This window comes from Pan paniscus, chromosome 10, assembly GCF_029289425.2.
Source record: "Pan paniscus chromosome 10, NHGRI_mPanPan1-v2.0_pri, whole genome shotgun sequence".
Classification (NCBI taxonomy): Eukaryota; Metazoa; Chordata; class Mammalia; order Primates; family Hominidae; genus Pan; species Pan paniscus.
Window position 1 is genome coordinate 30,725,004 of NC_073259.2, and position 14,939 is coordinate 30,739,942.

Sequence of the window (14,939 nt, forward strand, 5' to 3'; positions counted from 1 at the left end):
AAGCAATTCTCCTGCCTCAGCCTCCTGAGTAGCTGGCATTACAGGCATGTGCCACCATGCTCAGCTAAATTTTTGTATTTTTAGTAGAGATGGAGTTTCACCATGTTGGCCAGGCTGGTCTCGAACTCCTGACCTCATGATCCACCCGCCTTGGCCTCCCAAAGTACTGGGGATTACAGGCGTGAGCCACCACGCCAAGCCAGGGTAGAAGTACTTTTATCCATTGCTCTTGGGTTAATTTTTAAAAATCAATTAGATAAAGGAATCATAAAAATTATACATAAAATCTTTATATATATTCTTTTAAAGCAAACAAATGCATTGTCATTCAACAATGTGCTGACATAAAGACAAAGGCTTTTCTCTGAGTGTTCCAGACAACTGTTGGTATAAGTTGACTTTCTTATATGTATCATAATTCCTCTTCCAACATTTACAATTTTGGTATCTTGGAAGAGAAGCAATAACTTTTAAGACTCTTGCAAAGTAATAAGAGTTCACATTCTTTCTAGAATTTCAGAATTTTTGATGGAAAATTTTTCTGATACTCTGACCCATATGTCTTAGAAGTAATTTTAAAGTTCGTATGAAAATTTAATACTTTCATTACATGCATCACATTTGTAGTTCCCAAATACTTCTAGTTGTTTTTAAAATATATACTTAACCTTTTTTTAAGGTACATTTTACAAATTCTGAGGCAATCGTAGCTATTCGAAGTGTGTATTTATATTCATTCATACTTGTTATGTAGAAACTCTCTTGGTGCTTGCAAGTGACCTAGGTGACATTTGTTTAGCTATTTGTCTTGGCATGCATATATCCCAAAGCCTGGGATGCCAGGATCATATGCCAGGATCATATTGCAGGACTGGGCTGTGGATCTAGTTGGTCAGTTCCAGAATTTTCACAACTCTTATACGTACAATCTTGTTTGTCCCTTGGGTTTCCTTTTGCTCGGTCTGATATATCTGTTGCTGGTTTCTGGACATGGTAGTTAATTGCTCTCTACATAATGGCCTCATGAGTTAAGAGAGCTTCAAAAACTGAGAAGCTATGCCAGACACTCAGAAATGGGATCTAGTGAGCCTAGTATTAAAATTACTAAAACAAACTCACCCCTGGTTTTTTAATATGTTTGTTGTAGTAAATAGGATGTAAAGTGGGCATTTTGTTGATTTCAGGCCACCCGTGTGATGTGGACACCACCTCTCCGTGAAAGTTTTTCCTATCCTTTCCTTGTACTTCAGATGTGTATTTTAACTTTGATTCTCAGGTAACTTCGATTTATAAAACAAAGGCAAATAAATTATAATTTAAGTTTCTTAAAATATACTTCAATTCAGCACTTTGGGAGGCTGAGGTGGGTGGATCACTTGAGGTCAGGAGTTCGAGACCAGCCTGGCCAACATGATGAAACCACATCTCTACTAAAATACAAAAATTAGCCGGGCATGGTGGTGTGCATCTGTCATCCCAGCTACTTGGGAGGCTGAGGCAGGAGAATTGCTTGAACCCAGGAGGTGGAGGTTGCAGTGAGCCGAGATTGTGCCACTGCACTCCAGCCTGGGCAAGAGAGCAAGACTCCCTCTAAAAAAAATGTAAATATATATATTACATATATACACTTCAATCTATGAAGTTGTAATTACCAAATTTAGACCATTTTTTTAGTTATTTTAAAAGTAAATTGAGTATAGAGTTAAGAAAATAATTCAAAATTGCTATTTAAAAACTGCTCTCCATTTAAGAGTGTAGGCTACAGGTTTTAGATAACTACATTATGTTTTAATAAACCAAAAGTTATGCGTTTGTATATAGTTTGCCAAGATTCAAAAGTTTTTGAGAAACAATTACCTTTTCTCTTCACAGTTTAAGTACTCTGACATTGTTTTCTAACCTGTGGTTTTGATAACTGTGCCATGAAAAAAGTGTTCTGTGTGCAAATGAATTTGGGAAATGCGGAGTTAGATGGATAAGGAGTACATATATTCACATATTTATGAAGCATTTCTGAACAGCCAATGTTTCTAACAGGACAACCAGTTTCATTTCAAACTTTTTTTTTTGGATACACTTTTTTTGTAAGGATTACATTTATAAGAATTTTAGATATTTAAGGGGTCTGAGAAATGAACAAAAAACCCCATAAGTGGTAGAATAGTATAAATAACCTTATCAGAGAAATAAGTTTGATAGAATACTAATGAGAACTCTCACTGAATGAAATAATGATCACTATCTCCTCCAAACTCCCAGAGGACCCCATTCTTCACCTACTAGTCCCTGGGAGATTCTGCCTTATATAAAAGTCATTTGTTTGTCTTCCTTGTTTTTTAAAACAGTAAATTTATGAATCTTCCACACATACACAAATTTTTATTTATTTATTCAGAGATGAGGTCTTGCTCTGTCACCCAGGCTGGAGTGCAGTGGCACGATCGGCTCACTGCAACCTCTGCTTCCTGGGTTCAAGCGATTCTCCTGCCTCAGCCTCCCAAGTAGCTGGGATTACAGGTGCACGCCACCATCCCCAGCTAATTTTTGTATTTTTAGTAGAGGCAGGGTTTTACCATGTTGGCCAGGCTAGTCTCGAACTCCTGACCTCAAGTGATCTGCCCGCTTCAGCCTCCCAAAGTGCTGGGATTACAGGTGTGAGCCACTGTGCCCGGCCAATTATATGTATTTAAAAGTACCACTGGAAACAGGGACCATGCCATATTTATCTCTTTAACCACAGAACACTGCACACGTCCATGCAAATATTTGTGGCACTCAGATAAAGCTAATTGAAGAGTGGTAAATAGTAGTGTACTGGGGTGGCACAAACCTTGAGAATGGAGCAGGCTAACTTCTGATTTCTTACCAACCTGACAAGTATATTCTGGGGTTGAATTTGGATTTAGGAACCTCCTCCTCATTCAGATTTCTATATCTTTGCTCTACACTTTGCCTTCTCTCAAAGATTAGGTGATGGAAGCTGCCCATTCTTCATCACCCCTTGCTATTCATTCCCAGTTTAATTCCTAGGAAGGTGGGTTATTTTTATTTTTTGAAGTGATATCAGTCTGGTCAGTCAGGGGTTTCATGGAATAAAATGTCTTAATTAGAACATTTAGGGTTGTATCATTGAGGGCATGTGCTATACTCTGTGTCTTCATCAAAAGTAATTTTTGTTTGAAAAATACAAGATTACAAAGTACATAATGAGTATTTTATGATAATATTAGTAAACAATATGAACATTTAGAATTTTGTTTTTGAAAATTATATATGATTGTACAAAGATTCATCAAAATCCAATACAGAATTTATAAAAGGAAGAGTTACAGTTTTACTATTTATGTAAAATGTTTGTGTTTCTTTTTTCATATCTAAAAGTTACTGTAATTCTCTGTGGTAAAAGGTATTGGTTCCCAATACATCTCAGTAATGCAGAATGGACAATTTAAACTTCCACATGCTTCAGCTGAATTCTAGAATGATTTTTTAATTTTTAAAGATTCCTTCTCCTTAAATTTTTCCCATAGTTTTTAACTTATTACTTTGTCAGCACTTATATTTCTCTTCAAAGTTTTTTGAAGCACAAAAGTGGTGGCATATAAAAGTTGTTGCTATACATACAGGAGAAGCATGTTGAGGTGTGCAGGGGCAGCGCTGCATCCTATTTTCTGACCTCCTTGCTGGAGTAATAAATTTCTAATGTCATGCGTATGTAGAGGAAAAAGAGCTTTTGTATTTAAAATATTTAATGGTAAATTACAATGTTAATATTAAAACTCTAATTTTGATTGCTTCATGCAAGGAATGAAGTATTTCAAGTTCTTTTTAGTATACTTTAAAAAGTTAACTATATTTTGTTGTATTATAGTAAAGGTAATGGAATAATGTAGATTTTATCATTTTGCAATTAGTCTTTCTTTTCAGTGACAGCCCATTTTTAGGGTGAAACTTACTGGTATCAATTCTCTCTATTAAGGACCTCAAGCAATGATAGAAGGCCCTTCATTGCACTCTGTCTTTCCAATGTTGCTTTTATGCTTCCCTGGCAATTTGCTGAGTTTATACTTTTTACACAGGTAAGATGATTTTTTAAATTAATTTTTATTTTTATTTTAAGTTCTGGGGTACATGTGCGGGATGTACAGGTTTGTTACGTAGGTAAATGTATGCCATGGTGGTTTTTGCATCTATCAACCCATCACCTAGGTATTAAGCCCAGCGTGCATTAGCTGTTTTTCCTAATGTTTTCCCCACCCCATCCCTTGACAGGCCCCAGTGTGTGTTGTTCCTCTCCCTGTGTCCATGCATTCTCATTGTTCAGCTCCCACTTATGAGAACATGTGGTGTTTGGTTTTCTGTTCCTGTTGCTGAGGATAATGGCCTCCAGCTCCATTCATGTCCCTGCAAAGGACCTGATCTTGTTCCTTTTTATGGCTGCGTAGTATTCCGTGGTGTATATGTACCACATTTTCTTTATCCAGTCCATCACTGATGGGCATTTGGGTTAATTCCATGTCTTTGCTATTGTGAATAGTGCTGCAATGAAGACATGGGTGCACGTGTCTTTGTAATAGAATGATTTATATTCCTTTGCATATATTAATTAAGTTGAATGCAAGATGTACTTGGTTGTTTCCATAGAAATTTTTAAATATGGTTACATTTACGCCCTAAAAGATTTTCAAAATAGGGAATAAAGTTTACTTAAAGGTATGATTTTTATGAAATAATATAATTCCACATGCTTTTACTGTATTGGTTAGTTTGACAGATTTTAAGGCTCGGCATGTGAAAGACTTTTTCTATTATTTTTATTCACAAATGTTATTTTTGGTGTTTGAGATAATATCTGTATATATCTACCTATAGATTTTCCTTTTGTCCTGGGAATCATTCTGGGTGCCAAGCTACACAGCATGCTAAGGGCCAATCCTGCTCTTCACAGCAGGCCGTTCTGCTTCTAATTCAGCTGAATGTTGGCTGTTTTGTCTGTAGAGCAGAATTTTACCTGGAACCATTTCTGTGAGCTTTAATCATAAAGCTCATCATTGCTTAAGTGAGCTGAGCCCATATCCTGTTTCTAAAGCAACTACATAACTAGTAACAAGAAACTGAACTGGGGAAGCAGAGAGTAAATGGAGAATTTTGATGACATTTCTTGATCCTAAGATTTTCCATCAGAGCTCCTTCCTACATAACAAATGCTGATGATAATAATAATATTCTATATTGGAAGTGAGAAATTCTGCCAAGAAGTCTCATGCTGCCAATAGCCTACAAAGAATGAAATTATAACCCCAGCTCAATTGGTGCTGCATGTTTAAAGTATTCCGTCTGTTTAACTTCATAATAGTTGGCCCCTTTCAGGTTATAACACAGACATTATTCTATGGTTTTCATTATTTGCACATGCCAACAGAGTAGAATAGATTTTTAATGACCATCATTTCATTGCAAGCAAATTTATTAATCCAGTGATACTGATGAAACTAAGAAGCTCTTTGGGGCCGGGTGTGATGGCTCACGCCTGTAATCCCAGAACTTTGGGAGGCTGAGGTGGGTGGATCACTTGAGGTCAGGAGTTCAAGACCAGCCTGGCCAAGATGGTGAAACTCCATCTCTAGTAAAAATACAAAAAAATTAGCCGAGCATGGTGCTGGGCTCCTGTAATCTTGGGAGGCTGAGGCAGAGAATTGCTTGAACCCAGGAGGTGGAGGTTGTAGTGAGCCGAGATTGCACTACTGCACTCCAGCCTGGGTGACAGAGTGAGACTCAGTTTCAAAAAAAAAAAAAAGAAGTTATTGGGTAAGTTTGATATTGCTGTTAATGATTTTCTAGTCATTCTCTGCATATATACTAGGCTTTTATTTTTCTTTACTAATATATATAGTTTTGTTTGTGTGTGTGTTTCATGCTTACAGAGGGATAATTCAATGTTATTTTCTGGGAGTACTTTAAGATTTTATTCTTAATTGTGTTTTTCGTAGATTAAGGTTAAAATTAGTTAATTGTGCAACCACATCTGGCTAATTTTTTAATTTTTTGTAGCGATGAGGTATCACCATCTTGCCCAGGCTGCTCTTGAACTCCTGGGCTCAAGCAGTTCTCCTATCTTGGCCTCCCAAAATGCTGGGATTATAGGCGTGAGCCACCATGCCTGGCCCAATTTTTTTTTTATGACTTCTGTGCTCTCCTGGAATTTTCAATCCTATCAGTTATTTCCTTGAACATTTGAAGCATAGTTTAAAGATATATCTGATTATGCCAGAGAAGTGTTTGAGTGATCTCCAAGCTAAGAATAGTTTTTATATATTTAGAGGGCAATAGAACAAAAAGAGAAAAAGAATATACAAGAGACTGTATGTGACCAACAAAGCATAACATATTTATTATCTGGCCTTTTATATAACAAATGTGCTGATCCCTGATCTAAATCTTTTGTGGATCTATTTCTATCGTGTTAGTGATAGTGTCTTATCTCCATCTATGTTGGGTTATTTTTGATGTGGTGCTGGACATCATACATGAAAAATTGGAGAGGCGAGTAAAAAGCACTGATAAATCTTGAACCACCTTTATGCAATCAGATTGAGATGATCCGTAGATGGGTTTCAGTCTTTCTGAGGGCTGCTTGATTTCTGGTTCACTATTATAGTATGGCCTTTTGAAACTCCAAACTAAAGCACCCTTCTTGGTGCACTCTGCTGAATCTGCTGAAATGCCTGCTCAGCTTGTTGGTCTTCCAACTGCCTCTCAGCTGGAAGGCATCTGCCTCTGTTGAAATTGGCAGATACCTCTGGGAGAAAAGTGGCCTAAAATGTCATGCTCATCGGTATAGATTGCCATCTATCTTTTTAATTCCTCATTTGCTTTGTTAATAGTCTGTGGCTTTTATACGTATTTAAAAAATATTTTTATTTATATATTTATATTTTTCCTAGCCATTCTAGTTCTTAGTGGGAAGGTTGGTTCAAATTCCTTTGCTTACCATTATTAGAACTGTAGCCCTCCTCTTATATTTACTTTGCCTGTGAATAGTAAAGTGTTAGTTTTCTATACTTTTTTTCACTTTTGCTTTTTTATATTATTTCAGATAGCATCATTATTTCCCATGTATGTTGTGGGATACATTGAACCAAGCAAATTTCAGAAGATCATTTATATGAACATGGTAACATTTTTAATATATATAAGTCAAATATTAAGATAGGTTCTCAGAGTTTATAAAATCGAAGTGATTCTGTTTTATACGGTACCTCCTCTTTGGTAATATTTAATACATATGGTATTGGTGATATCCAGAAGGAAAACTGGAAATGTATATTATAGATGACATATTATAACAGATTATACTTTCAACTGGACTGTAGATGTGTTTTATTCTCTAGAACTTTTATTTTTGTTTTACTTATTATTATTACTACTTTTAAAACTGCCTTTTCTTTCTCAGACATGAGATTTTTAGCATTTTGCCTGAATATGACACTCTAACTGAAATTTTATATTCTTGCAATTTTGTTTTTGGCTTAGGTCCCAAACATAGCTTCCTTAAAAACATAAGAAGTTAGTAAAGCTTCATAAATAATAGAAGTCCTGAAGTCTAACAAAAATATGATTAGTAAAACTGGTATTTATAACTAAGTCTTTCTTATTATATTACTCCATTGTTAAAACAATAGAAATCATAGACTTATTTTTCATTGTTCCAAGTAGCAGATGGAGAAAAAGTTAAATTCTGCCAGATAGAGTTTATGGTCTTGAATTTTAATACTTAGAATCTAGCAGTGACTTGAAATTCTGTTATCATTTGGCCAAGAGTCATTCATCTTTATGCAAATAAATTTGCGTTAGAAATGGCTATATACCTACAAAATATGCATTATGCCAATATATGTAATAACCATAAAATGTATTTTTTTCATTTTTTTCAGATTTCAGTTACCCTTAGTTTCATTTTGATGTTTGGAAATTCAATGTACTTATCTTCTTATTATTCTTCATCTTTGTTAATGACGTGGGTAAGTGTTTAGTTCATAAAGTTGGTTTTTTTTAACCTGCCAAATAGCATGTTTTCCTGTCTAAAACAGGTATAAGAGAATAAATAGGCCCTTTCCTGATTATCACTCAACATGACAAAATTCTTCCCAAGCAAAGCTTTTTATCTGTCTTATCCTTGAAAAATACTATAGTAGGAAGTTTTTCTTTTTAAGACAGTGCCCAAGTAAATATTTAAAAATGATCATAAAGTATTAAGACTTACTTTAATCATATCCCATTTTATGATAAAAATGACTTCTTTTCTCCTAAGTCACTTGAGGAGATTAAGTACTCATTGCAGTGACACTGCCATTGCCCAGAACATTTTTGGAACTCCTCTGAGTTTCCTTCACAGACTATGGCACATTCTTTAGTATGTCTTGCCTTTCAAGAGTGGATTTGATTTTTGGAAATGACCAAAATTTTGTGAATATTTTGTGTGATTGGGCTGGGTAATACAGATCTCGCTCAAACGATGGTGTGACAGTAAAGTCATAAGACCGATTATTTTGCACCTATAACTAAATTATTTCTGAAGGCAGTTTAGAAAGTGTAGTTCCAAACTACTTTGAGTGATGGCAAGATAATTAGAATAAGTGTGCAGTCTCCTCATGGGAACTACATGGAATGACACTCTTTTGGATATGTGTTTGGAAGGGTGGTTTAGTAAATCAGTTCTATTACATTGTAGTTATACTTCTGATATCTATAAGCCAGAACCTAGAATATTCTCCTGTACCTCCCATCTCCACACTGATCAGAAATGATACCAACTACGGTAATGCCAAAATATAGCACTTTTCCGTGTATGGTGCAGTGATTTAATCTTTTGGGATTGCCCTTATGTTTTAACATTTTTGCTTTCCATATCCTTCTTCCCTCATAGTAATCCCTCCTCTTTCTCTCCCAGAAAAAATGCTCTTTCTTTCCAACATTTTGTCAAACTATTTCACCATTACAGAGTAGAGGACTCCTAATAGTGTGCTCATCTACCTCTTTTAATGAAAACTTTTTTATTTTGAAATATAGTACAGATAAAACTGCATAAAGCAAATGTTTTGTGTGCTGACTTAGTGCTGGCTAATACTGATGAGTACAATGTCCCCTTCGTGTCTGCAGGGATTGATTCCAGGACACCCCCAACCCCTGTGGATACTAAAATCTGCAGATGTTCAAGTTTCTTATATAAAATGGTGTGTTATTTGCATATAATCTATGTACATCTTCCTATATACTTTAAATCATCTCTAGGTTACTTATAATGTCTAATGCAATATAAATACTATGCAAATAGTTGTATACTGTATTGTTTTTTCATTTGTACTTTTTAAACTGTTGTATTATTATTATTTCAAATATTTTCTATCTGCTGTTGGTTGAATCTGCAGCAACTGGAACCCATGGATGTGGAGGGCTGACTGTGTTATGTATTATGTGGCAAACATTCTTAAACTACCATTATATCAAAATTATAACTCTCTAAATGAGTGTAGAAGCCTCCATGTGACCTGTCCCAAAGCACTCCCTTGTACTGCCCTAAAACGATAATGACTATCTTGACTGCTATGATAGTAACTTTCCAGCATTCCTTTATAGTTTCATCACTTAAGTTTCTCTTTTTAGCTTCAAGTTTCCTGCATATCTGCCTGGTTTTATCCTCATGAAATTTATTTGTTGAAGAACCACAGTCATAGAACATGTGGAGGATTTCATGGTCCAGATTTTGCTTTTTGAGTTCTTGTGGTGTAGCTAAGCATGTTCCTTTGTCTCATGGTATAGCTTGATATATTAGAAATTGGATCTGAAACTTGGATTGCTTCAGGCTTGATCACTTTTGCAAGTCTTTAGTATTGTTCTTTCATTAAAAGGCACATAATGTCTCTCTTTATGGTACTAGCCTTCAGTGCCTTATGCTGGCTCTGTTAATTCATTAGGGATTGCAAAGTGGTCACATTCTAATCTGTCATCTAAAGTTCATTTAGGAGAAGTAAAGTAAATGTTGATTTACCTCTTTATTTGCAAGTTTTAAAAATAATGAATTGATTCCCTGTCATCTTCCAAATGTAGGCTCTTTGGGCTGTGTATGTGTGTGTTTAGGTTTCATTGGGAACATAGGGATTTAAACATTTTTGATGTATTTCAAGTTAATTGAAATTAACATCTTTACTCATTCTCAGATTGTTTCTTTGTTGACCAGGGGAGCCTCTTTAGGTTTCTCCTAAGTTCTCTGACATGACACTGGTGGTCTGATAGCATACTTGTGTCATGTATGACAAGTTTTTCCAGGTCTCTCTTGTGTACTCCTGCCCAAAACCTGGAGGAAGCCATTCCTGCAAGGCACCCTCGTTGCCTTTACTGGGGAAATGGTGTTTTAAGACTGCAGTCTGGGACCCAAGGATGCTCATTGATACTGAGTAGGTCATTGTTTCTAGGCCTTATTAGTGGGCAGAGCTAGGAAATATTATAGGTTGCAGGCTCTCTCTCTTTCTTTAAAAATCTACCATGAAAATATGTGTGTGTGCATGTGTGTATGTGCATGCATTTATGGTAAACTAGCTCACAAGTTCTGATGGGTATTTCCAAATCAAATTCAAGAATGTAGGGTTTTTACTTAACTCTTTCTATCCTGTATTTGCTTTTTGTTTCTCTTGGGTCTCAAGAAGCCAGGGGATGATAGACTATCATATATCCATTTGCCTTCTCCCAAAGTGTATGCATGAGAATTGCTATACTGCACCACGCACATGATTATGAGAAATAAAGAATTTTTTGCATATCCTTCTTTCATTCTCTTCACCCATTTTATTTTTTTTACTAATTCTGTATCTATATTGTCAGAACAGAGTATTGCATACTGTACTTTCTGCCTTATCAACCTTATTTCATGTTTTTATGTGAACAAATATGCATTTATTTATCACCAGTCTTTATGTCGTTATCTCCCAGTTATCTTGGTTATTTTAGTCTTGTTCTACAAGAGAATTCCTTCAATTCTGATGTGTTTGTCAGTTTGTTTTGTCGCCTTTTACTTGAAAGTGAAGTTGGCTCTATGTAAAATTCTCGTCTCTTTTATTTTTACTTTTTCTTTCTTTTCTTCTTTTTTTTTTTTTTTTTTTTTTTGAGACGGAGTTTCACTCTTGTTGCCCAGGCTGGAGTGCAATGGTGCAGTCTTGGCTCACAGCAACCTCCAACTCCTGGGTTCAAGAGATTCTCTTGCCTCAGCCTCCCATGTAGCTGGGATTACAGGCGCCTGCCACCACACCCAGCTAATTTTTGTATTTTTAGTAGAGAGGGGGTGTCATCATGTTGGCCAGGCTGGTCTCAAACTCCTGACCTCAGGTGATCTGCCCGCCTCGGCCTCCCAAGTGCTGAGATTACAGGTGTGAGCCACCACACCCAGCTGTCTCTTTTATTTTTTGCTTTGAGAACTTGTTTTACTTCTGTCCAAAAGGGTTGCTATTAAAAGTGTTACAAGTTTTGATACGTTATAAACATATCACTTTCTCTTGAATACTTTTTATCTTATTTCTTTTTTTATTTCTAAAAGTTTCTTCTCTTCACCTTTTATAGCTCTTAAGGCATTATTATTATGTTCATTTCGTCATATTCCTTCTAGTTTTTTATGTCTGAAATTATTTTTGTTTTATTTCAAATTATTTGATTTCTGTCAGCTCATTTCTCAGTTTTTCTAATTTTGATTTGTGTCATTCTTTCACATATTTTAGTATTTTTAAATATCTTATTTTAAATGGCTCATTTTGAAATGTAAGTTTTGTTTAATTGTTCAGTCTTTCATCCTTAAGTAACTGTGTTAGCTATAGGATTTTTCAGAGAAGCCCTTTATCAGGTTAAAGAAGTTCCCTTCTGTTCAGTTTGCTGAGTTTTTTCACAAATGAATTTTGAAGATATGATATCATATGGTTTCTCTTTTCTGTTTTGTTAATGTGCTGCATTATATTGGTTGATTTTCAAATGTTATAGCATATTTGTATTCCTTGAATAGACCTCACTTTGGTCATGCTGTTTTATTATTTTTTGTGGGATACAGCTTTCTAAAATTGTACTTACGATTTTGCACCTAAGTTCATGACAATAATTGGTTCATAGTTTTCTTGTGACATCGTTGTCTTTTTTGGTATCATGGCAATGCTGGCCTCATAAAATGAGTTATGAAGTGTTCCCTCTTCTCCAGTTTTCTGAAGAATTTGTGTAAAATCCTCTTGATTTCTTCCCTAAATATTTGGTAGAATTTACCAGTGAAACCATCTAGGACTTTCTTTGTAGGAATGTTTTTAACTACAAGTTCCATTTCATTAATAAGGTATAAGGCTATTCGTGTTATCCATTTCCTCTTGAGTGAACTTTGGTTGTATCTTTCAAGGAATTTTTAAATTTTATTTACGATGTCAAATTCATTGACAAAGGCATAATATTTTATTTCTTTTATGTATCTATAGTATCTGTAGTGATAGTTCCTCTTTCATTCCTGGTATTAGATGTTTGTGTTCTATTTTTTTTTCTGATCAGTTTGGTTAGAGGTATATCAATTTTATTAATTTTCTTAAGGAACGAGCTTTTGTTTTCATTGATTTGCTCTACTGTTTTTGTTTTCTGTTTCATTGATTTCTACTCATTCTTTATTACCTCATTTCTTTTGCTTCCTTTGGGTTTTGCTCTCCTTTTTTCCTAGTCTTTTTTTTTTTAAAGGTATAAAGCAAGGTCATTGACTTGAGACCTTTCTTGTTTTTTGTTTTTAAACACAGGTGTTTAGTGCTATAAACTTTTCTCAAAGTATGGCTTTATCAACATCCCACATATTTTGATAAAGTACATTTTTAAATTTATTTCATGTTATTGTCATACATTTTACTTAAACATGTGATATAGAAATCTCAATAAATTTTTGTTTTTACTTAAACAGTAAATTACCTTTTAAAAGTATTTGAAATTTTTAAAATGTTATATATTTACCCTGTAGTTACCATTTTCGGTGCCTTTTACTTGTGTACAGCCAGATTGACCTACTGTATTCCTGCTGTCTGAAAGACCTCCTTTAACATTTCCTTTAGTGCAAATCACCTGGTCATGAAGTCTTTATTTTGCCTTCATTTTTGAAAGGTATGTTTCCTGGGTGTAGAATTGCAGGTTAACAGCCCTTTTATTTAAGAATTTAAAAGATGCTGCTTGACTTGTCTTGTTGTTTGCATTTTTTTCTTATGAAATCTGTTGACATCCCTACGCTTTCGTCTGTAAATAATATGTTACTTCTCTAGCTATTCCTAGCTAGAGATAAGATTTTCTCTTTACCACTGATTTTGAGCAGTTTGTTTATGTAATGTGCCTTACTATAGCTTTCTTTATGTTTCTTGTATTTAGGATTAATTGAAATTCTTAGATCTTTAGGTTTACAATTTTTACCAAATTTGGAAAAATTTTGGCCATTATTTCTTCAAATATTTTTCTGCCTCCCCACTTCACTTTCATTTAGGGACTCTCACTACATGCATATGGGGCTGCTTGAAATTGTTCAGTGGTTCATGGAGCCTATGTTTATTTTTGTTCTTAATTTAATTTTGGATAGTTACTATTGCTGTGTCTTCAAGAGTTCACTAGTTGTTTTTCTGCAGTATCTAACCTGTTGTTAATCACATCCAGTGTATTTCTCTTTTAAGTCATTGTAGTTTTCATATCTAAAAATTCATTTTGGATCTTTGAAGTATTTTTGTGTCTCTAGTTAACATGTTCTTTCTCTGTTACCACTTCTTCACCATGTGTAATACAGTTATACTAACTGCCTCAGTGCCTCCACCTGCTAATTCTGTCATCTGTGTCGGTTTCAATTAATTGTTTCTTCTTCTCATATCGGGGTTGTGTTTTCTTAAGTGTTTGCATGCTTGGCAATGTTTACTTTGATGCCAGGCTTTGTGACTTTTACCTTGTTAGCTGCTGGATTATTTTCTTATTCCTATAGATATTCTTGAACTTTTTTCTGTGATGCAGTTAAGCCACTTGAACATAGGCTGATCTTTTCAGGTCTTGCTTTTAAGATTTGTTAGCTGGAATGAAAGTACTGGTTAGTTTATGGCTAATATTGCTGCTCTCTGAAGCAAACTCTTCTGTGTAGACTACCTGATGTGCCCTTTGGCTGCACTATTTTATATTCCCACCAACAGTGCATAAGCATTCCAATTTTTCTACGTTTTTGCCAAGACTTGTTACTTCTGGTTTAGTTTTGGTTTGTTTTGTTTTATAATGGCCATCCTAAGTTTTGAGGTGATATCTCATTGTGGTTTTGATTTACATTTCCCTGATGATAAGTGATGTTGAACATCATTTTAAATACCTGTTGGACATTTGTATTTATTCTTTGGGGAAATGTTTATTCAAGTCCTTTGCTCATTTTTAAAAGAAATATTTGTGTGTGTGTGTGTGTGTGTGTGTGTGTGTGTGTGTGTGTGGTTTTTTTTTTTTTTTTTTTGCTATATTCATCAGAGATACTGGCCTGTAGTTTTCTTGTAGTATCTTTTTCTGGATTTGGTATCAGAGTAATGCTGGCCTCATAAAATGTGTATAGAAGTGTTCTCTTCAATTTTTTGGAAGAGCTTGAGAAGGATTGGTGTGAATTCTTATTTAAATGTTTCATAGAATTCTCCAGTGAAGCCATCTGGTTCGAGGTTTTCCTTTGTTGAGAAAATTTTTATTACTGATTCAATCTCCTTATTAGTTATAGATCTGTTGAGTTTTTTTTATGTTTTCATAATTTACTCTTGGTAGGTTGTATGTTTCTAGAAATTTATTTCTTATAAGTTATCTAATTTGTTGGCATATAATTGTTCATAGTTGTCTCTATAATCTATTTTTCTTGGTATTTTAGTTTTTTAGGGTGAGAAAGTAAATGT

At 34.7% G+C, this 14,939-nt stretch overlaps 1 protein-coding gene across 9 annotated transcripts in view; it reads left to right on the top strand.

Annotated features, from left to right (window-relative positions):
• Positions 1 to 14,939, top strand: part of DPY19L2 (dpy-19 like 2) — a 103,610-nt gene that overhangs the window by 37,273 nt on the left and 51,398 nt on the right. For 8 of the 9 annotated variants that reach the window (XM_055096515.2, XM_055096516.2, XM_055096517.2 and 5 more), the window contains 4 exons: positions 1,185 to 1,276; positions 3,980 to 4,079; positions 7,097 to 7,174; positions 7,935 to 8,021. In XM_055096515.2, the coding sequence (XP_054952490.1) occupies positions 1,185 to 1,276; positions 3,980 to 4,079; positions 7,097 to 7,174; positions 7,935 to 8,021 (357 nt within the window). The remainder of the gene's footprint in view (positions 1 to 1,184; positions 1,277 to 3,979; positions 4,080 to 7,096; positions 7,175 to 7,934; positions 8,022 to 14,939) is intronic. The other variant, XM_055096513.2, reaches the window with a different exon arrangement.